The 23,953-nt window shown below is 35.6% G+C and overlaps 1 protein-coding gene across 1 annotated transcript; it reads right to left on the bottom strand.

Annotated features, from left to right (window-relative positions):
* Positions 1-8,095: 8,095 nt before the first annotated feature.
* LOC126366776 (protein lin-28 homolog) lies at positions 8,096-20,660 on the bottom strand. Its single transcript, XM_050010022.1, has 5 exons — positions 20,284-20,660; positions 13,978-14,126; positions 11,945-12,117; positions 11,100-11,220; positions 8,096-10,808 (listed from the first exon to the last, which is right to left on the bottom strand). Exons 1-5 carry the CDS (start codon positions 20,321-20,323, stop codon positions 10,722-10,724), a joined length of 570 nt encoding a protein of 189 aa, XP_049865979.1. The 5' UTR covers positions 20,324-20,660; the 3' UTR covers positions 8,096-10,721.
* Between the last annotated feature and the right edge of the window lie 3,293 nt (positions 20,661-23,953).

Below are 23,953 nucleotides of genomic sequence, written 5' to 3'. Positions count from 1 at the left end.
AGGTTTTAAAAATAATTAAAATTCATCAATTTTATCTTACTGCAATGCAAACAGCAAACTGAAGTCCCAATTTCTTATCGTTTTGTGAATATATTTATTTCAAATGGCTATTAGTATGTCGATGAAGATGTCCCAACTGATTTTAAAATGTAGCCCTAATGACCAACCAGAAATGTTCCACACTTTCCAATAAGTAACAGCAAAATAGCGGAAAACTGGTGTTATGAACAAGTCTTGCGCAAAATAGAGCTTTAATAAATATAAGTTTTTACTTTAACCACTATAAATCGCATCACCGGTACGTGCCGGTGTCTATACAGAATATAAAACAGAGAAGTACGCTTTTTCACAAAAGACGGAAATAAAATTGAAAAATTATGTAAGTATTAATTATTGTGCTCAATAAATTCATTATAAAATCACGAATGTATAATAGTGTCAAATTCACTTAAATTGTTCTTATTGTCACAAGTAATACAAAACAAATGCGTATTTTATTGGTTTAGTGTCACGATATGATGACTGCCGTATCGTCAATCTCGACAGCAAATGTCGTAGTTTTCTACGACACAATAACATATCAATAGCGACGGCGGCGCTTCGTACCACGAAATCACATACTTATATGTGTGTTCGCCCTGACATCACTCTGAACATTTTAATGTGAAACAGCAAATTTCAGGGAAAGGTGAAATGAAACTGTGAGGGAAAAGAAAACAGGAATTGAAAATTAAGATCGATCGGACATTGTTTACATTATTGAAGTGAGCGGTGGTCAAGACAAATAAAATGGTAAACAGGCACATCACAGATGCTGCCTGTGGGTGGGACATTTATTATATTACATGATACTAGTTAAATGATAAAATAGTAGCTCTGTATGACCAAAGTACCGTTCATCAAACGACGTTTTCATAGACTAAATGATACGTCGACGGTTGATTTTATGAAACAATTATTCACCGAAGAACTATTCACTGAAATCGCTCCTCGTAACGACTTTGCGTCAAGTCCATATACAAGTTCAGCGCACGTGTATACACGTATATAACACAACATACACAAACCATATACTGGAACGTATAACGTATAACACAATTATCTTATTTTTTCAGACATTCAGGTGATTCAAGGCTGAGAAGTCCTTACCAAACAAAGGACAGTCTCACAAAGTGATTTCGACAATCTCCCATCGGAAAACACACACGTAATGTAACTGTATTTAATTCGTACTAACTACAATTATAATTTTGACCGATTAGATTTCACGTAGAGTAGGTACTTACTACGTGTCGGTTATCGCATTTAACATTAATTTGTTGGAATTTACAGTGTCTATGGCCGACCTCATTCTAATGTTACACGTTGAATAAAGCGTCATGTTCTCATTAAATTGGGACTCAACCATCAGCAAACATCATCATCATCATCTCCTAAAGGTGCTGATAGACTTGAGCATTCACTGGTAACAGAACATCGAGCATTCGCCGCATTTATATTTGTCGAACTGGACAACGAGCCGAACCAAGGAGCCAAACATTGCTATGAACGTTTTCATGAGCAAGAACGCTCGATAGAATGCTCGCTAAAATGTTCTCGTATTGTAACATTCGCACAAATGCTCATTACAAGTGAATGCTCAAGTTTATCACCACCTTAGCGTTAACCCGTTTTCACGAGGTCCGCTTACTTAAGCTGAAGATTGTCAGGTTATTACCGAAGTGACCTCCCGCGAGTGACAATTTAAAGTTTCTAAGCGCCTATTCAAAAAATAACTCAATATGATTTATTTTATGTTTGCCTTTACACAACTGTACGGTCAGGAAACACAACTGAACACAAATCAAACACGCAGTCAGAGATACTTCACGCACGGTCGTCTTGCGTGTTAATTGTGCTAGGAATATTAATTACTTTAATGTAATGTATCGCCAGTAACATTCCTAACATAACCTATGTTTAGACTGTTGACACAACAAATGTTTACGAATAAGTTTAATAGGCGAGTTTCCGACTAGTCAATTCAGTTACTTTTTACTAAACGTCAAAACATGAAATTACTATGGAATTTGTATGAAAAAACACACTGTGGCGTCATAGAAAAATGTGACACAATGTCGCACTTATTATTACGATTTTCTTGATTAAAATTCAAAAATAAGTTAAATAGAAAAAAGAAAGCTTTTTCCTTAGTTTTAAATGTGTCTTTATTTAGTAATCAGAATTTCATAATTTATCTTGAACCTAGCACATGAACCAATTATTTAAAAAAATGATAGGTGAGAATACAATAGAATAGCCATTGGCATTCAGGACGAATTCATCAGGGTTGGTGAAATCGGTCATCGACCTTACCGCTCGCGTTCCCAAATGAGATGACGATGATAAATTGTGGAAAATGAAAATATCAAAACTACCTATGCTAGGTTTCTTGAAAAAATACACATTTAAAAGAAAATGATTACCTAAGTTTAATACACTTACTTACATGCATCTTATAGATGACTTGTTCAACAAGAGGTGGAGAAGTTTCTTTCACCAGTCTGTTAGATGGCCTTTCAATCTATTTTTTTTTCTAGCTCTAAGGTATTTTGACTCACAATCTTTGGGTCCTATAATAATAATTCTTGTGAAGTCTTAGTCTTAGTCGACAGTCTTATGAAGTTAATGAAGAAACCCAATCACGCACTCTTACACACACACTCACACGCACTCACAAGTGCAGTTGTAAGTGGAAGCCGCTATCACAGCAGCTTATGGGGGGTTAAAAAGGTTACATAGAAGCAATTCATCTAAAAAAGCAATATTGCAATTTGACTTTGCGCATATAAAAGCAAGTGCGCAATGCACACAAAAGTCAAATAGCAAAATTGCTTTTTAGATGAATAACTTTGATGTGGTCTTTTTAACCCCCCTACTCTGTCGTAGGGTTTTCACACACACATTTGTGTTAGTTGTATTTTTACTTTTACATTTACTATAGTTATTAATTAAAGTGTATTATTGTTAGTACCTCCAATAATAATGAAGTGTGTCAATTTGGGAATACACTGGCTCCTGAAATACATTTATTCTAGTATAGGAGTCATGGTCTTATTTATAATTGTAACTAGTTTTGATGAACTCAATAAACTTTCTTGTCCAATAGGCAAAATAATATACACTTTTACGCTTATCAGAAATAGCTTCACGTTTTTATTCTGTTCGACAAACGGAACCTCGCAATATGTAAGTAGGGCATAAACCATGTGTTGGGAATATTTACGGGCACCCTGCAAATTTCTTCCCGCGTAGTTATAAATATATGGCTGTAGGCTGTTGGGCACTAGTATCGATTTCCGACATCTCTCCCGAATGGCTATCTCCCTCCACGTGCTCACATCCTTGACTCAGAATATTTGCACCTTTCTGGCTATCTATGATTTAGCGCAAAACTTCTCAACTTTATCTACACATAAGATATTTGAGTAACGTGCACAAAGCGAAGAATCGAGTGTGTAGATATTTTTTTATTAATATCACCATTGCAAAATATGACTTTGAAAGTGAAGCCGTTGATGAGCCATGATAGCCCAGTTGGAAGAACATTTGACTCGCATTGTGAGAACGCAAGATCCGGTCCAGCACAGGGCTGATTTTCAAATTTGTTTCGAACTGATGTTTGAATCTTTAAATTACTATCGTGTGCTCAGCGGTGAAGAAAAATATCGCGTGGAAACTCACATACCCCAAAAATGTGTTCGTAAAGGTAGGTATGTGACCTAACCGTAATGGGGCTCGTTTTCTCTTCGCGTTGTAAGGTCAAACAAGCAGTCGCTGCAGTAAAAAGCTGGACACGTCAAATCTCCAGGTTAGGTAACCCTCTGTGAAAAACGGAATAACGTTAGGGAGATGATGATTCTGCATTAGTGGCAAATTATCAAAGCTGAAAGTCGTCATTTGATTACTTGTGACTCCGCCCATCCCAATAAAAACAACAAACGTGAAGTTTATATCTTTGTGTCCACACAATGTATTTCATTATACATAGTCACGTACATCTTCCGATGTTATTCGATCTTGCAATTATTTATATTGTCTTGTAAAGTGAACTCTGTGAAAAGTTACTAGTTAAAACTAGTTTTTGCTAAGGGGCTCTGCTAAAACTAGAATTTACTTTAAAACTGTTAGCTTCGTTACCAAATCGGTTAGACTAGGTTAGTATGCTGATAATAACAGCTCAGGTGAGCGAAGCGAGCATGCCGCGTGTGAGATTTTTCATAAAATGGGTTTTGACTGTAACGTATAAGTACCTACAGTTTTAATTTAAGGAACAAATGTAAGTACAGAATGTTGCTCAATACCATATACTTACGTAGAAAAGAACTTTGCTGTTCAAACTACTTTAAAAGATGTTTGAATGTACTTCTATCCGTGAGTTACTCACAGATTACAGATTAGTAATAAAGAACCGAAAAATCAAAGAATGATGCGATTATTATAACATCAAACAACATGACAATTAATATAATTTAACCCGCAATGAAACAGCGTGGTGGAGTATGCTCCGTACCCAGGTGATTCTATACTCCTGTTGATCGAGGGAAAGCCTATGCTCAACAGCAGTTAAATTGGGATTCAAATGAATATCGAATATAATGAACTGCCTTCCTTCCTTGGAAGAATTGGGAAAATTTCCCAGCAAAACATGTCAAGTAAAAAAATCAAAAAAGAAACTAAAGAAAGACAAACAGAAAAATATGTATAATAGTGAATATAATTGATGTACAATATATTAATATATAGTTACTATGGGTAAATAAACAAACAGTTAAATAAGAAAGTTGCTGATTTTTACTTCACACCGATTAAGCTATTCATTCTTTGGCTATTCTTCGCTTTACTGGTGCATCTGTTTAGCAAACTGATTCAGCATTAGAGTGGATGACTGGCTCAGGTAAATAATTATAATGCTAACTAAAATAGAAGCATGCCAAAAGTGTTCAAAATCATTATTTTTTTCTTTTCTTTTTATTACGTACGTAACTTAACAATACTTTAGACGTTTGTCAATCTTAACTGATGACGTTATAATTTTGTGAATTATGTATAAACTCAAACCCATAAAAAATCGATTTCGCGTTTCAAAAAAGTACCACACATCTTTATTTCTCTTGCCTTGTAAGGTAACTGCGCGGCTTTAGCCGTTCTGGTACTGTAATAAAGCGGAAATCGAATCGTTTCAGCTAAGTTTGTTAGAAAATATTTCGATTCGAGCAGTTAAGTTCGATCGACCTAATGTTGGGATCCAATATAATTTTGTCAAAGCTTTAGGGGACATTCAGGAAATGAAACATCTGTGGCTGTACCACTGACTACTTGAGAATATAGTCGTGAGCATGAGCATAAGCTCACTTTTATACCTATTCATTGTTATATTTTCCTTATTTCTAACTCTTTTCCAGCTTTATTTATTATTTTTCGTAATTAATTTAATTTAAGACGTATGTCTTTAAGAATTTGTAGATTATGAATTTGTTATTATATTTTTCATCACGCTACCTCTGTACATGATATTTACAAACATTTTAGAAAATATGTTTTTATTTAATTATTTATTTTGCAGCCTCTGTAGCTTGCTCCCATGACATGCCGAGAGCTTTCAACTCTCAAAAAAAAACTGCAAATGATCGCGAGGAGTGGAAGTCTGTTATTAGAGCCCTACATCCTATATAGAATAAAAGTTTTAGAAGAAGAAGAAGAATTATTTCTTTTCACCCGACTGCCCCATAGTCAGAGTAATGTTATTGAATAACCGACCGACGATAGAGGTATTTAATGACCGCTAGTTTAATTCACTTTAAGTAAATAAAAATCTTGTTCCTAATCTATAGCATTGAAAGTATATGCGAATTGTCAGACGATCGAAGTATTTAAGGTTTACAATGTTAGCTGATTGTGTTGTTTACGCTCCAGAAAATTGATATTGAAGATACTTTCTTGAAATTTACGAGTAGTTTACCATAGAAACGACCGCTATTATGCAAACTATTAGTGCCATTTCCATTCAATACTCCTAAATTCTCATGTGTTTTATGAATATAAGTTCTAATGAGACATATCCCTAGAAGAAAAAATAACTATCGTAATTATCATAAGGAGAAACATATGAAATCTAATTCCAATGCCATTTGTAATGCTGCTAAATTAATAAAACTACATGATGATGGATGATGATTATACCCGAGCCAGATGACTCGGCCTGGGAAACGCGAAGTAGGTACAATGTTAATGACTCTAATGACTAAAAGCACTCATGTCAACACTACAGACGATCGGCACATCTAACTTACCATAAAACTCTTATCAATGCCAATTAATATCCAATTATTTTAGTGTATTTGGAACTGATTGCTGGGCTATTTGATACACATGCTGTTGACACAATCAATCTGGATATAAGTACCCGTTTGTTTGTGACTGACGAATCCGTGTCTACTTATACGTCAGGGGTTCTCATTAGTCCTGCGCTCCAGTACTAAGTGCAGTTAATATCGTGGGAAGTGCCTAGCTACTTTACCGAGAACTGTCCTAGATTTCCTCTACCCCCTAGTATAAATTGTGTAATACGTCTGCCGTTAAAGCTGCATTGCTACAGATGTAAGACGAATCATAGTATATCACATCTCTTATAACGTAGTTCTAAGAATATCTCACGTGTGCTATATTAAGATCAATACAATTATAACACTTTTCTCTAAACTTTGTTGTAATATAGTAAATGATGACATTGAATCTATTTATCATATAATATTAATCTTCCGTATGTCTCTATGTATCCCTACAGCCTGTTACTCAGCTCACATAACTCGTTTAGTCTACTATAATCGACCTAAATTATGGCAATCTAAACGAATGAATCGAAAATTAGACTATCTGTAAAGATAAATGTTGAAAGCGAGATTTTGCAACGCTATTAAGGGCAAGTTATTGGAGAATGACACCGATGCATCCGGCCTCGAGGGGCGGTGTCGAGCTTTACAAACACGAGTGGGGACAGGTACGGGCGAGCGGTCAGCGTATACACAGCCTCGTTATGCACCTCATTCACTAGTCAAGCTCGATACCGATTCCGAGGTACTGGATGAGAAACGTCAAGTGATTTGCACTGTGTGGTGTTGGGCGCGGGCTGCGTGGAGTGGCCGGGTGGGAGCGCGGCGCGGCACACACTAGGGCGGGCGGCGGCGGCACGGCAGCGTTACGTCAGCGCGGGGGGGCTGGGGGGGGCACTGCTGCATCCTCCGGCGCCGGCTCCGCGCGCGCCCGGTGTGACACTCCCCTCCGCCCTCTCCCCATGCGTCCCCTATGTCTTCCGTAGCCAACGTGAAACTCCCCCCCCGGCAACCCCCGCTCTAACCCTCGCCGGTGGGACATCCCGAGCTCCCCGCACCGATTTCCCCCGCGCGCGCGCACTCCGTCGTTGTCAGTGTTGTCACTCACTTGCGTTCCTTTGCTGCACTCACATTATTACCTTGATGCAAACCACGTCACTTACAGATTCTCGAATCAAACCTTTTAGCTTTTACATCGATGTGTCCCTGTATTGACTACCTCTCCATGTATCACCGACTAGGTCAGTTTTAGTCGTACTTGGCTAAATTAATTTCTACTCCATCTATGATAAGGATGCAGAAGGATGCAGGTAATGTGATGAATGATTTATAATATATTTATAGTACTACGTGGTTATAGGAAGTTGAATATAACTGTGATTGAAATTGTTCTTAGGTATATTGTCCACGCGGTAACGGAAGGCATACCTAGTATTGTATAGAAGGAGCAGTATCACCAGTAGTTGGTGATGCTATTTAAAGGTAGCAGGGTTATGTTAGGGAGCTCCACTGAATGCTGCGGACAAGCCTCGTGTCACATGAATACCCCGTTTACGACGACGACTCTGGAAAGGATCCTCTATCTGCGTACATACCTTAGGCTAAAAATAAATAAGGCCAGTATTTTTATACTTTATTTTTCTTTGAAAAATAAAAAAGAAACAAAATTTAAACTCTAAACATAAGAAATACAAATCCTTAAGAAATTCGGTATTCAGCGCAGATATAATGCTAAACTTTGTATATGTTAATATTAACTTATCTATAAACTCTATTTAACGATATTAAATTATGAGGTAGATGTTTGCAAATAGTCTTTCTTTAAAACTTATAAATAATCATCATAAAACCTATAAAATTACTCATATAATTAAAATGTAAGAAACCCGTATTCTATAATACCTAAAACTCTTTTTCTGGTTAGTATAGTTTATGATTCATGATTTTATTATGACACGTCATGCAATATACTAAAATACTAAGTAAATATTTCAAAAAGTATTGGTTTGATATTTGATGCCCTCGGCATTTACTCTACTTTTCGTGTGACAAGTTAATGTATTTCGTGTGAATTTACATTTTGTGAAAATATAATTGTGATATATATAAAACGCCACAAATATTTTGACTAATACGTAAAAAATATGATTTCCTGACGTTATTTGTAATTATTTAAATTGTACTTGTAATTAATTACAATGTTTTTTTCTCATATAATGAAATTTTCGATAAGAATATTATAATTTGCTGAACTTTATTGATTTCGTTCTGTTCCAATTCGAAAAACCTTTTTAACTTAAGACAAAATACATAATATTTGTAAAAGTATACTCATTTACAACCACAACCTTTAAGTAAAATATAACATACTGTATGAAGGCTATTACTTCATTAGTTGGGTAAAATGAAAAAGCGCTGAATTTACAAGAATCATAAAGCGGAATGGCCACCTGAATTAAATTAAGTATGCACCTGCCATGAGGGGCGGAAGTGACCTCTTTACGAATCGCCAAAGTCGTCTCTTTAAATTAGAAGATCGTTAGTTAAGGGGCGACCCCATTACTTTGTCGGCGTATTCACTTTCCAAACATTGCACGTACTGGGTAATTACTGATAGGTAATACTGAATAAAAATATCATTAAGCTGCTTGTATATTCGATTCAGAATGGTAAGGACCTTTAGAAACTTTCAGGAGGATATTTAATGAGTATGATATTTGGCTAGTCTAGTAAATTCTTCCATTAAAGGAATATAATCCAGTTGTGTTATATACTTTTCATTTCTCGTTACGTAGGGTAAATATGACGTAATCGATTTTTTTGATGTACAAACAATTAATCAGTAACTGAAAAACCTTACGCACCTTGCATTGGTAGCTTAAACGTGTTCATAAAAGTAAACAATAATAATAATTTATACAATTGCAAATTTAAACCAAAACGAAATAGAAACTAGAGAAATTGTACATTACAGAATTAGTTTTTTCGTCATTACAATGTATTGTAGAAAATTAAACAGTCTCACACGAGTTTCATACTTATGCCTAAAGTATAATGTTATTGCAAAATTAATACTTAAACTAAATTGGCAGAATTTCGTTTCAACTGTACACGAATGCAGGATTAAGTACCCACTAATGATAATGAATGATGCGACTAACTTAGGATTAACTTAGCCTTTTGAGCAAACGCAAATTGAAACTATAAATGGCAATAGAATAATGAAAAATTTGTTAATAAATACGCATTTCCACCAGAATCTAAGTTTAAATATTCTATTAAATCATAAAGTAGAAATCTGGTAGTTTATAGTTTGAAATGATATATAAAATGTGTTTAGTCATTCGCATATGTGACTGGGCATTACGATAAAATCTAATAACAATAAAATTATTATTGCAACAAAGTTACTTCAACTTTGGCACACGTATCCTCAATCTTCTCTATGTTGTAAGTTATAACCGTCTCTTGTGCTCTTCAAATTCACTAGGTACTTTAGTTCATTTACTCCTTATATTTGTGATACTCAATGTTCATTTAGTTTATATTAGGTAGTTTCTATAACTAAGTAGCCATAGTGTATATTTGTATCTAAATTATATGATAATTATGTATTGTACTATATTTATGTTCTCATTAAAAAATATTTTTATAGTTAATTCAGAACCAAAAGTATTGACAACAATTTCTTAATGTTCCTATGTAAATGTAAATATTGAATCTTGTCCTTTCAGTTATTGTTAAACCTTTGAAGGTTGCAGTGATTATGTCTGTTTGTGTTTTGTTCATAGCCAACCATAATACATATTACACTATTATTATGATTAAATTCTAAAAACTAACATAAAGTCTGTTGATCGAAAATATAGCAACAAAAATTATAATAATGATAATATAAACACACACTTAACTTTGGGTAGGTAAATACAATTTACGTAAAGTAATTAAGATATTGACACTCGAACACATAAAATTTGTACTTACGTTTGAAAACTTAAGTTTCTAGCAGTAAAATATAGTTTGTACTACAATATGGATTTGTACCAATCAGTCTTTACTTTTGTATTTCTAGTTCATACTGACTCTACATTAGAACTAAATGAGGTAGATGTTTACGTTATATAATATCTAGATAGAAGTTGCACAGAAATAAAGCTAAAATAATTCTAAAAACCAAATGGCGTCGAAAATTTTCAAGAATAAAGTGTCTATATTAGTTTTTCATTTCAGTATTTGAATTCAGAATGTCGAAGTATTTAAGAACGAATAAATGCCGCTGAAAGTCTAAAGGGACTATAAAACCCACGTTATAGGGACTTGATATAGAAGATGCTGGCGAAGTTAATAGAATTATGACTGAGGTGGGCTCTGTGGGTCTTGCTGACTGCCTTGCGAGCTGTCTGAACTCTTCGACTGATCGTCCTTCTTTTTCTCGACCTGAAACAGGAAGAATAGTTACGCCATAAATATTTGAAAAACGTCAGAAATTAAACTAATAGATGCTCCCACGTAAAGACCGTTAACAAAAATTGTGGAAAGGCATTAATGAATATAATCACTGTATTGAACTCAATCTTTTACATTATGTAATGAGAAAAAAGTAATCAAAGATACTTGTGTTGGGCATGACTTTACTAATTCCCCATTTACAACTTATGTACAAGTGGGTTGAGAGTAATTACAATCTATAATAGATAACAATGAAGATATAAAATAATAATAATTTACCTTCATAGGGCAGTCAGCGATGAGGTGGTCCTCGGCCTTGCAGTTATGACATCTCTTTGGTTGTGGGCCGATGCTGCATTTTGCGGCTATGTGATTGGCAAACTCGCCGCAGTTGTAGCAGCTGGAAATTGTTCACACAATAACATCAATAGGAGTAGGTATTGCTTTTTTGACGTGACTTATTGTAGTTTTGTTGCATACATAAACGGGCTGAATCTTTACCGTATACTCATGTATGTAAATATATGTTGTAGTTAATTTAAATCATTACTCGTAGTAATAGGTTATCAGCGGTAACGCTCCGACGTCATAATGGACCACAACGCATAATCTTTGGAAGGGGTCTTGGGTGTTGATATTATTATGATGAACAGCCTATATCTATAGCCTATGTCTCTTCTACTCAACCGACTAGAGGAGAAGAGGATGGAGCACAGTCCACTATGCTGCTACACTGCAGGCATGTGTTTTGGGCTAGTGTCGCAAAGACACAGATTTGATGCTGTCTGAAGACCTACGATACGATGTAACGTAACTTAAACTCACGACTATATAATTTACCTTCATAGGGCAGTCAGCGATGAGGTGGAATCCAAATTGTACTGTTTTCATGTGTTATGTCTGATTGTTGAAATTTTAGTTCTGTGCAATAAAGTATATTTGATTTGATTTGATTTGATTTGACTATATCCCCATGGGGTAGTCAGAGGTACATCTGTCACAAGATGAACTATGTACGCACATCTCACCGATATTATGTTAGATCAACATGATAAGTGGTGAGCAGTATCACCGGCTATAATGGTCGAGGTCACTGTGTTAGTGAAAATAGAAGAAATGCGTACCGTATCTTTCTGAAGCGTTTCTTGGAGAGCGGGCGTCGGTGAGAGCCCTGGCAGTCAACTGAAGAGGGCCCTGACACTCGCGTCGCCTCCAGGCCCTTCTCCGACTCTTTGCACTCGAACTCCACCTCCTCCTCATCTCCCAACGATCGGAAGCCAGGCATCTGGATCACGCTCTGAAATGGAGAACGATACTTCTTATAAATGGTAGCAGTTATAACCGGAAAACTGTAAAGTGCATATTTCTATTGATTAAGTATTCTAATGAACTTAAATTAATGCTTGAAGTTCGTATAATTAAGTATTACTATCCCTAAATACAATACTAATTTTAGAAAATCCATTTAATATCATTATTTATTTGTGTAAGTACCTAGATAATGTACATTGTTTGGCCGCACATTTTTATTATATTTGTTCAATACACTGCTGATGATTGCTGTTTAGCAATAAGGTCGCCTATTGTGCTTATGTTTTATTCGTATGTTTATGTCCTTTGTATATGTTGTTGTGCAATAAAGTATTATTGATTGATTGATTGATTGAATACACGATCTTGCACCCATCTTTTAACATAATCTATCTGAGAGTCCTCGCCTTATACTTACCTAGAAGAGATTGCATGTAGCGATACTGCCAAGCTAGCTAAACATGTTTCAATACTGCACTGATCAACTCAAAATTTTTTAATTCAATTAGGTAGTTCATATTATTATATGATTCCCATTTAAATAATATATATACAACCATGGGGTAACAGTTACACTCCTAGAAACGTGTAATATTTGTCACGGGTTTACTACTTACCTATTACAAGGTCGTAGTCGAGTTCACCAAAAAATACCACGCAAATGCGGCGTGATGCCTTCATCGTTAATATTATCACTTCCAGTCCCTACTGGGAACGAGCCATAAAGTAACGTATAATTTACGAGAAAAAATCAACCTTATCGGCATCCAATAACATAGTCTTGACCTAATATAATTTTTACCGCTGCAGTGGAGCGAAGTACAAGTTTAGTGGCGTAAATGTATAGAAAAAACATCCGGCCTTGATAAGCCGAACAAACAAACAAGCACACTATCGGGTCAACCGCTAGATACGCCACCATATTTTGTGAATGGATTTATTTTTTTACTAACTATTGTGACTCACCAATGAACAACGTTTTCGATATGTTAGTTTCTAAAAAAATGATTTCTCGACTATTCCGATTCTTGGAAATTGAGCTACTTACTCTACAAGTTCTATGTTTAAGAGGTTACAAATAGGTAGAGCTTAAACGTCATCATTGATTAGATTATTTTTATGATATAACACACCGTTTTTACTAAACTAAAATGAAAATAAACTTCCAAACTTGTGCTCAAAAAATACAAAGTATAATCAACGACTAATCAAACATGAGATGTTTTCAAAATAGGTGACGCAACTTCCGCTTGAAACGGTTGAAGATATTTGAATATCCAGACGTTCAGATTCCACGACATTGTGTTGCAACTTTAACGTGAGTTTGTACTTATTCGAACAGTACCTTCTATTTATAACTTCAAATAGAAGTTACGTCAAAAATAATAAATACCTATAAGAGAGAAATAAAAATAGTCTTAAAATTAAACAGAAATGAACATTTCACGTATTCGCGCGGGAAAGCATTGCGGAAGTGTGCACGTACATTTTATATACTGATTTTCCAGCCCATTCCAGATTAAAAATCTTATGCCAATAACAGATCACCACGAACTTACCACTTAAACATAATATAGGTACGTATGCCATTCAAAGTAAAGTTGTTTGTTTTACATAATGGAAAGTGAGGATCCAGAAACAGAATATTACTATATAAGTAAGTATAGTTTATAAACTAATGTATTTCATCTTTTTTTTAATGAAATTCTTAAGCCATGAGCTTACATGAAATGGTAAGTATTTTTTGTCTTACCTGAAAAGTTATCAACTAAGCAAAACTAGGAAATATTAGGGAGTATTAGTCGTACACGCATAGTCTTTTAATAAGCAGGATTATATTGCTCACCTGGTGTACGAAGACATCCTGGCCCCCATCGTCAGGCGTGATGAACCCCCATCCCTTGGCGACGTTGAACCACTTGCAGCGGCCGCGCCGAGTGACGCCCGTCACCCGCCCGCCATCAGCACCCGCGCCCGCGCCCGCTCCGCTTGCACCTGCAACGCAACGCAACCTTATCACCACTTCCTATCTAATTAATTGCTCAAACACGTGCATGTTGATAGCACCGTACATTTCGAAATATGCGGGGTTAAAGTAAGACAATAAATATGAGCAACAAGTTTCTTATGAACAGCAGTTTCTCTTTTCGAAAAAGATATAGAACACACGTTTTAAAAACAATGGCACGAATGAGAAATTGCTACACTTCGTGGAGTTAGAGTTAGATATAGAGGAGTCAATGAAGGGTTTCACTTCTGAAGGGTCCGATTTTAATGTTTTTTTTTTCTTTTGTAGATGTACTTTTTAAATCATTTAAAATCAGAAACATCTTGTGTGGGGCAAATAAATATTTCGCTAAAATTTGAGGCAAATATTTTGTAAAACTGCTCCCACAAAAGAAAAAAAATATTAAAATCGGAGCTGTCCCTGACAAATTAGAAGTTACTTAGGAATCTCCGGGTTTATTGACTCCACTAATAGTAAATACATCTTTGACACTGGATACTGCCTCGGTGGGTGTGCCCGCACTGCATTCAGTCTGGCTGGCGGGTTTGATAAGGAATGTAGTAACCCTAACTTACTTACGATACTATCACACCGTGCCGTTTTTACTGATAGCATTTAATACACGCATTTAATTAAGAACTTTTAATGCCGCGAACGCTGTTGCCGAAGTCGCCAGTATTACCAACGCCTTTATAAAAATAATAAGTGATTAATTGTGGTTTATGTCTATTTTATTTATTTTTTTCATCAAAATTGTAGATATGGGAAAGCTTTTTTACCAAAATTAAGTCAAATAAGTTCAATCGACCGACGTAATGACTCATTATGCCGTCGGTTGTTCTACGAAAAGCAATTAAAGGTATGTTTAAGTCTTAGAATTAATATTATAATGAAGTTGCATTAAGTGGGTCGTCCCCTAGACATTTCACCGTTTGGAAATCTATTAGCAATAAATAAGGGCCCACGATCGTTTCTTGGCTATGAAAGGGTATACTATTCCCCTTATCGGGCTCTTTACAAAAAATAACGTGGGAACCAAATGAAAGAATACACTCCTCTTTTTAAAGGTATGTCACTTTATTAAATTCAACGACATGAAATTAAGCATATTGAGTTTCAAGTGAATCATGTTATGTTAATATTCATTTAGACGAATCAACTGCGCAGATTGAACCACGAATTTTTATAGTTAATCAATGGTGCTGATTCCTGTAGACACCACCTAATTTTATTTTAAGTTATACCTGTCAGTTTCTTATCCGCCGAAAAAGAAAGGGACGGACAATGGACAGGCATAAAATTTATGAAACACACGTCAATTTTAGGCAGGAATTTTAAAAAGCCTCCCAAAATTATATTCTAGCCAATAACCCGACAGAATTAAGTTGACAGCACACGTCAAACGGGTTGCATAGCATCGAGATGCCTATTTTATTCGCCCGGGTTATTCATTCATTTCAAAATTAATTGTCAATCATCCATCCCTTTCCTTTTTGGCGGATAAGAAAATGACGGATATAACTTAAAATAAAATTAGGAGATGTATGCAGGAATCGGGGCCAATAGTAATCTTAATTTTTGTATTAGTCACATACTTTTTATATGACTAATACCTCTAATACAAAAACGGGTTAACATTTTCTCAGAATAAGCACCTACCTAATAAGAGAAAAATATTTTTTTCATAAATACTTAGCGGCTTGTCTTCTTAGATAAGATTAATCAATTTGATGGTAGGACAGTAGAGTAGGTACCTATCGAATAGTCATCGTGAAATGAGTAATAAGCAAAACATTTCCGCATGCCCAGTAAACAAGTGTAGTAGGTATGTATATCTATTCAAGAAACCGGATGTAGATTGATGACTAAAGTCACTCTCACATTTTACTCCACACAAAATAAGTTATACGCCATACGTTACGTTACGTTAATTTACATTATAATGCCCGCGTCTAGGAAAACAAAAAAATATATAACAAAAAGTTTATTAAACCTGTCGAATTTAGAAGCTTAGCTTGAGAAGATTGTGATAATCCGATTTAATTGCATCGAAAAAGCTTTTTAAAGACAAAAAACAAATAGAAAATAAATAATATTATAATACAGCTACAAAACTACTTCTGATAGCTTTCTACACAAATAAATACAATAAAGTTAAACCTCAAGACGATAACAATTCTAGATAGTCCTAATAAGATTTTATTGCGGTCATCAATAAGGAGCTAATAAGGGTGATATAAATGGTGGGTTGCTAATTCGATATACATTTCCGTAGTCGGTATGTAAGCTAAGCACAGTATTTCGGGCGGCGGCGCGGTAAAAGCGAGCGCGAAGCATGCGTGGTGGGGCGGAGGGGGCCTGAGGAATGTCCGGTATTTAGGTTGCGTTTCTGGTACCTCTTCATTCATTGCCGTAGCACTGCACCTAGCCCGCCATGCCGCACTACAAGCTTTGCGGCACACGCTCAATATTTATCATTCCCTACACTCTGCATTAATGAGAAAGCGTTAAGACCCGTTTCAAGTTAACACGGGTTTCGTTTCAACATACTCCGAGTTGTGATGTCTAAAAACAAAATAACAATAAGTAATAGTAGAAAGACACATGCACGCAGATGCGTGCATTCTAATTAAATGTTAATATTACGTATGTTTTCTCGCACATCAAAAATATTAAATTAAAACATTAAAGTTGTAAACAAATTTAACACTAATCATTTATTTAGGTAAAGGTTTGTACCGTAGATTTAATATAAGTAGATTTTAAAAACATTTTTGTAAAGTACAACACACATATATACATACATACATAAACTCACGCCTGTATTCCCCGAAGGGGTGGGCAGAATAACAACAACTACAACTTTTGATACATAGTCCAAATAAAAAAGTACAAATTATTGCGTTAAACATAAGTACTTATATATTTTAGAAACTACGTGACTCTACACTCATTAATAGCAATGGAAAACAAATACCAGTAAAACATGCCACGTGACAGCGGGTAGGTGGGTACTTTCCAACCATCTAGTACACGGATAACACGCGCATAATAGTCATTAATATTTGTTTTATTACCGGGTTCATACAATTTTGCTTAAATTCACGTTTTATCTGAGGAATGAATGCGGAGGCGGCGGTGGCAGCAGTGGTGGCGCATCCAGTCGTGTATCTGTTTTGTTTACTCAGCATGTTGTGACCCCGCCCTGCGCCCGCGCCGCTCGCTTCGCCCGCATCTACGCTCATTCCTCTCTACACTTCGGAATTTCAATGCAACCAAACTTTTTATGGTATGCGTAACTTTTGATCGCATTCCTTTTAACCAGCGCCTTTAGATATTTCTTAGTAACATATTTACATTCTTACATGTTCACATGTTTGTGTACGTTGTATCTTTCGACAAGTTGCTTCCTAGGCCCGGCAACAATAACCCTTTAGAACGTTAGAAAAATATTGTTGAATAGAAACTTACTGCGCTACGCTTATAAATAAGGAAATATGAAATAAAAGTAGCGAATTAGTTAGGTTACATGAATTTATGTTATATGAGTTAATCCGGCGACAAATAATTTACACGTAAAGAAGGTAGGCATCTAAACATGTCATCAAACATTTCATAACAAATCATAGGTAAGTCGTCATGATCAAAAATAAAATGTTAACCCCACAACATACCTACCTACCTACGTTAACGAACTAAAGTCGGGAATCGTGACAATTCCGGTTTATTGTTAGTTCCTACAGCGATTATACTATTTTAAACTCGAGTTAATTTAAGCTCACGTTATTTTAAAATCAGGAAGGGGAAATTCTACGCATATTTTAAGTTGAACATATTACAGTTTGCGCTCCCCACTTAGATGTCCTATTATATTATGATTATGCATGGAACCATTGTTACTGACCATCCTACCATCTACCAATGAGATTAAATGATAAATCTTGTACTTACTAAAGTAACACAATATCCTTCACTACACAATCAATCATTCATCAACTTTTATTTATAATTCAGCATTAACGTACAAAATATCACACCAAATGCGTAAAAAGCAGTATTATGTAGGTATTCATCAAGTAAAACTTTTAAAGCATTAAGTAAAATTCAAATTAAACCGGAAAGGAATCAATGTAACAGATTATATAGGTATATGTAAAGGTAAGGACCACGTGTGAATTTACTGCGCGAAGTTGAAAGCTATTATACTACAATGTTATATTACTTTTTGTAAACCGTAAAAAAGGTCTATTCTGAATTTTATGTGAATGTAAAAATGTAGACAATTATCTTTTCGATAAGAATATATTATAAAAAATAAAAGCTTTCTATGTTTTAACGCCTCATATGCATGACAGGAGCTTTTTAATATTCAGAGTCAGCCATCCTTATAGAACAATTGACAATGCTACTATGGTTTTAGTAAACACAGCACATTTCCTATGATTGCGGAGCGCCTGGTTTGCAAGTTAATATAATAGACCAAAATGTTGTGCCATTCACTACTTTCTGGTGTTATCAATCGTAGGTAAGGAATTTGAAACGTGAATCATCGTCAAGTGGCGCTTGCGCTTCGGGATCTTGAAATAGGAGTGAAAGAGACAGACGAATGTACCACCATTCAGATTTAATTGACTGCCTACGGACTCGAACCCTGCCGTAGGGACGCGACGTAACGTTACTTAACATCGACTTTCTAAAAATTCCAAATAGTCCCTCTGTAACTCTACATGAATAATAAACAATTTTAGAATAACGGACTCGTGTCAAACATGTTTATAGAACAATAACACTAAAGTCTATAAGACTTAAGCAGGTAAGTACGTTTTATTATTGTCTACTACGTATCTACGTGTTCTTATTAGGTATTCGTCACATATTTGCTATTCATAAAATATAGGTAGGCATATGGACAAAAATTACAGCATAATAATGTGTCATTCATAAAAGTTTGTTTATCGAAGATAGTCAGTTTGATATCAAAATTAATGCGTAAAAGATGCTCTATGAAGTCACATATCAAGTTGCGCAATAATCTACTGTTTTAGGTTGTAAACAGATCTCCTAATCTTTACAAAAATATCGATATCTCGATCGTCCCTAACTTTGGTATGTTGACGACAAAAACACGTATAGTGGTAGAGTAGTGGGGAGTGGAGAGATTAAGGTCCTTCCAAAATGCAGGCGGCTTGAAGGCACACAACTTCTTCACAAAAACAGATAAATATAAATTGAAACTAGACGAAGCAATGTTAACCTTATGCCTGTTGTATTAGGGATGATTTTAAGAAAACTAGTTAATATAGTAACATAGAATGCTCAGGAGCATGCACGCCAACAACTACAACGGAGTCGTGCACTATAGTAAACAATTCTCCCACTCCGTTAATGCCGCGACGTAATTTTTTATTTTTTTTAAATTTTTCCTCACTTGTTTGGAAGAGATCGCTTTAAGCGATAAGGCCGCCATTAGCCATTTACTTAGTTAAGAGTCTTTTTGTAATTATTTCTTTTTATTTTGGTGCAATAAAATGTATTTGTATTGTATTGTAGTGTTTATCAAAAAATAGTATACCAGTCACGGTAGAAGCAACTACTATTTCATTGATTTCACTCACAACTGCTCTACACTACGTTTAACTTACTACGTTTTCGTCTTTACATCGATGCTGTTTTTAAAATAATATCACATATCAGGTGCGTAGCAAACAATTGTTGCGTAAATGTTATCGTCATATAGGTGATTTAAAATATTTTGTAATTAAGCTGGCAAGTAGGTGGAGTAGATCTGGTTGTTGATCAACACGATACCAAGTAAACATGGTACGCATATGTGCGACATAAATGAAATGAGACTCTATTAACCTCAATTTGAATAATTTCAATGGTGTTATAAACAATTGTCTGCGATTGCCTCCCGGGCCCGCGTACTACAGCACATCCGCTCGATAAGGGCCATGTCAAGTTCCAATGCATGGAACAACTTTTGACGCAAGTCCATTATGCGCCCCCTTCCGCACCACGTGCGTACCGACGTACTCGTACACAACAATCACATGGGAAAATATTCTACAAGAACACATTCTCTGTTATCAAATTCCAATAACAAATATATAAAAAATAATAACAATCTTGATAAATACTTACTAGAAGACGGAACTGCATTTCCGCCTTCCCTTCCGCTCATGGTAACTCAGAAAACTTAACTGGAACCACAAATATCACCTCTCCGGAACATTCATCGTCCGCATAAATATAAGGCACTTTGTTTACTTCGGAAAGTTCATTAACCGATGTAACTTCTACACATTTAACAACAACTTATCAACTATAAAATATTGTCGATGCATGCATGAGAGCGGACGCGCGTGCGCGCGTAGAGACCAACGACGCGTACGCAGGTCGACTGCATCGAAAATGAGTGGCAGTGGTGTAGAGTCGACGGGCGCGGTGATGCGGTTGGTCCCTTCCCGGATATCGCCAAGCAAGTAGTTTTTAAAATAGAGAAGTTAACGGAACGTGTGCACCGCCCGAAAGCGCCGGCCGCTTTACTTACCCCAACACGAAATGTGTCACTCGGCGTCGCTGCGGCGTCAGCGGCGCTCGCTACCTACCTCGCTATCTTAGTGGCTCGGTGGCTCGACCGCCCTCACCAGCAAGCCTCACAGGCAGGATGAACGGCATCGACTGCCGATTGACGCTCGCGGACACCGACCCACTCACACATTCAAAATCCCAAACTGATAAAAAAAGAAATCTCAATGCGAGCCGCCTAGAATCGATCACCATTCCACTAAGGGGTAGCCTATTTTTGATCCTTTGTGCCCTTTCGGTACTTATGCTTTATATGAAATTGTTGTTCATTCATTAAATTGCATTAATTTTAATTTGTCTTATCATAAACGTGCGGCATAGAAAACATAAACTGTAGAGTTTATTCATACGTAGATCAAACCAATACAGCAATTTAAAATCATGAATATAGTTTTACGACCGTCCGCGTTTCATTATGTTGTGTCAAATGTCAACATAGACGATATTTGTTTACATTACGATCAATTCTAATCAACGGTTTTCTAGTCGGAATTATATTGTTACAAAGCATGATTGATTAATATATTAAACATCAAAAACTAATTATTATCGTTATTTTAGAAATTGAACATTTTCTATCTCTACCGATTAGTTGAGTTAAATTCCAAATCCTAAAGAAGGTAAGTTAAGGTAAGGTAAGGTTAAGAATGTATCAAGGAGTCTTGAGCGGCGTAGTCATCGGAGTCAACTTTTAACGGAATGTGGAGTTTGCGTCAAACTTTATTTAAATCGAGATACCTACTCCGTCCAACTCCGGACTTTATGAACGGAATGAGGAGGTACTCTTGAATGAGTTCGAAGCTGCCAGAACTCTCAATTCCTAATTATTTATTTCTCCGTGTGATTTTCGTTCGACACCGTATATATTATCGTTTATAAAGTTTACGTTGAAAAGGAGAAGTTTGATGTATTTGGAACATGTCACCCCTCATTTAAGAAAGGCTATTGAATATACATTATAAAATTGTTACTACTTTGCATTAGAATCGTGATAATTTCACGACTACTTTTACCTCGTTTCTGAAAGGCGAAATTTGGGACATTTGTGTCCCACAACCCCGGAGTAGAGAGCCCCTTCACGAGCCGTCACTCTCTGACGAACTGGCCCATTGTGATCGATCTAATCCACATATGATTATGCACTGACAATAGCCACCTCACAAGACAAGTTTTGGATATAATGAAACTCGCCTGATTGTCGTGTTTGCTTTCTCTGGACTCTACATGCTCCCTCGTAAGTAGCGGGCTAGTTAGCGTTTGTTAATTCTAATACCGTATAATGTGAAATGAATATATCTAGTAATTGTGCCGATTGTTCGGCTAGCTCCTTCCCCTACTATTCTACTAAACATTTCTAAGAGAAAAATCTGAAGATAAGTATAATGATACAGAATTGATCCTTTTGCAATATAAGATTCATTACACTTAATTTGAAATTACTACGTAACAAGAAAAATAATTGATACGAATATAATAATAACTATTATTTTCATAATTATCAAAATACAATTTAAATTAGTCATCAATCTATTATAAAAAGCTAATTCACAATTTGTGTTTCGACGAGCAATCTCTTGAAACGTTAATTTAAACGACATCTACCGTGTAAGTTCAATTTCGAATACTTTTAGAACGACCGTGTAACTTTGGTAAATTCAAACACGTTCTATGATGAACCATGTTCGTAGGTTCGTAGTTTTAAAGTGATACGTTAGATGGCATTACTGTAGACTATTTCAACGCCATCTATCTAGAACGTTGTGAACTTTAACAAGCTTCGTAGAGCTTTCAACTGTTTTATGTAGGTATTGTTATGTCGTTGAATAGGCGTTTCCGAAGGGGTGGTGCCTGCAGACCCTAAATATAAAAGTAGGTATCAATAGGATCTAATCGAACTTGATTCGGATTGCTTATAAGTGCATTTAAATACCAATTTAACTCTACAACTAAGATGTATTGTTGTTCTTTTTCATAAGAACGAACACCTACGGGATAAGTACCTTTATAGGTAAAAAGATAATAAATATACATCAAACCATCCAAATGAGACGTATGCAATTACGTCCACCAGTAGCTCGAGAACTTGAATTAGAAATAAATAATGCCCTTCTACACTTCCACCATTGATTTTCCAAAAGCAACCTTACATTACACGTGTTAAAGACATCTTATTTATTTATTTAGGTTACAAACAGCTGTTACATTTCATTGTTGTTTTTTTTTTTAGTTTTCTGTAATACCATTTTTTGCGAATAAATGATTATGAATTATGAGTACCTATCACGCAATACTACCTTTGCAAGCATACACACTGTTTCTATTAAATCTAGTGAAGCGGCAAGACAGATTTAAGAATACGGAACAAAGACAATTGCGACTCTTCGTGGACTATAGGTCAGACAGGTAGTTGCTTCTGTAAAAAACCGGCCCTGTGAAATCTTCAAGTTAGATAAGCGGACCCCGTGAATAAACGGAACGACGATTAGTAGTTACAACAGTGGTCTGACATTATCGATTTTCTACTACTTATCTAATGTTTTATCTTATTTCGATGGACAGTTATTAATTCGATTTTCACGTGGGCATTGTTGTAATTTTATTATCTTAAAGATTGTTGAAATTGTAGTTATATTTATGCTCGTAATAATTATCCCAACAAAAACATTTTCATGTAAAATGTTGCCAAGACGAGATCATATCAATGGCTATGTAAAAAAGTTATCAGATCTCATATAGAGCCAAGCTTCTAACTCTACACGCTCTAACTATTCAAACTCAAAGTTTACAAACTCTACATTTTAGGTAAAATACGGGGTTTATCCGTTTCGTTAATAGTAACGAAAAGGATAAACAAAAAAATGATAATAAGTAATAATTGGTATAGACCTATAATTACTTATTATAATTTTTTTGTAAAGCATACCAACACAAATTACATGTATAAGGTATAAATAAATACGAATATGAGTTCCTATGCTCTAGATCATTCAAACACAAACCTAATAATGATCAACAGACAAAAAGTCAAATTAAGTGACTCTACCACACCTCGACCTAGTTCCGGGTGAGAGCCTTTAGCGCTCTCCATTTGTCCGGCCAAGTAGTTAATGCCCACCTGTGGCAAATCTACAAGTCACGTCAAAAAAAACACACCTCGACCTACCACGCCTAATGGGAAACCTAATGGACACACTCTTACCATTGTATACAGGCATAATACCTA

The sequence above is a fragment of the Pectinophora gossypiella genome, chromosome 5 (genome assembly GCF_024362695.1).
Source record: "Pectinophora gossypiella chromosome 5, ilPecGoss1.1, whole genome shotgun sequence".
In the NCBI taxonomy this organism is placed as follows: Eukaryota; Metazoa; Arthropoda; class Insecta; order Lepidoptera; family Gelechiidae; genus Pectinophora; species Pectinophora gossypiella.
Note: the sequence above shows the minus strand (reverse complement) of the source record. Positions and strands in the feature narration are given on the sequence as shown.

What these genes read in the sequence shown, in the direction of transcription:
- LOC126366776 (XM_050010022.1), bottom strand. Translation starts at nt 20,323, where the DNA reads ATGAGCGGAAGGGAAGGCGGAAATGCAGTTCCGTCTTCTA. An exon ending in AAATGCAGTTCCGTCTTCTA is followed by an intron (nt 14,127 to 20,283) that starts GTAAGTATTTAT and finishes GTTGCGTTGCAG; the next exon opens with GTGCAAGCGGAGCGGGCGCG. An exon ending in AAACGCTTCAGAAAGATACG is followed by an intron (nt 11,221 to 11,944) that starts GTACGCATTTCT and finishes AACAATTTCCAG; the next exon opens with CTGCTACAACTGCGGCGAGT.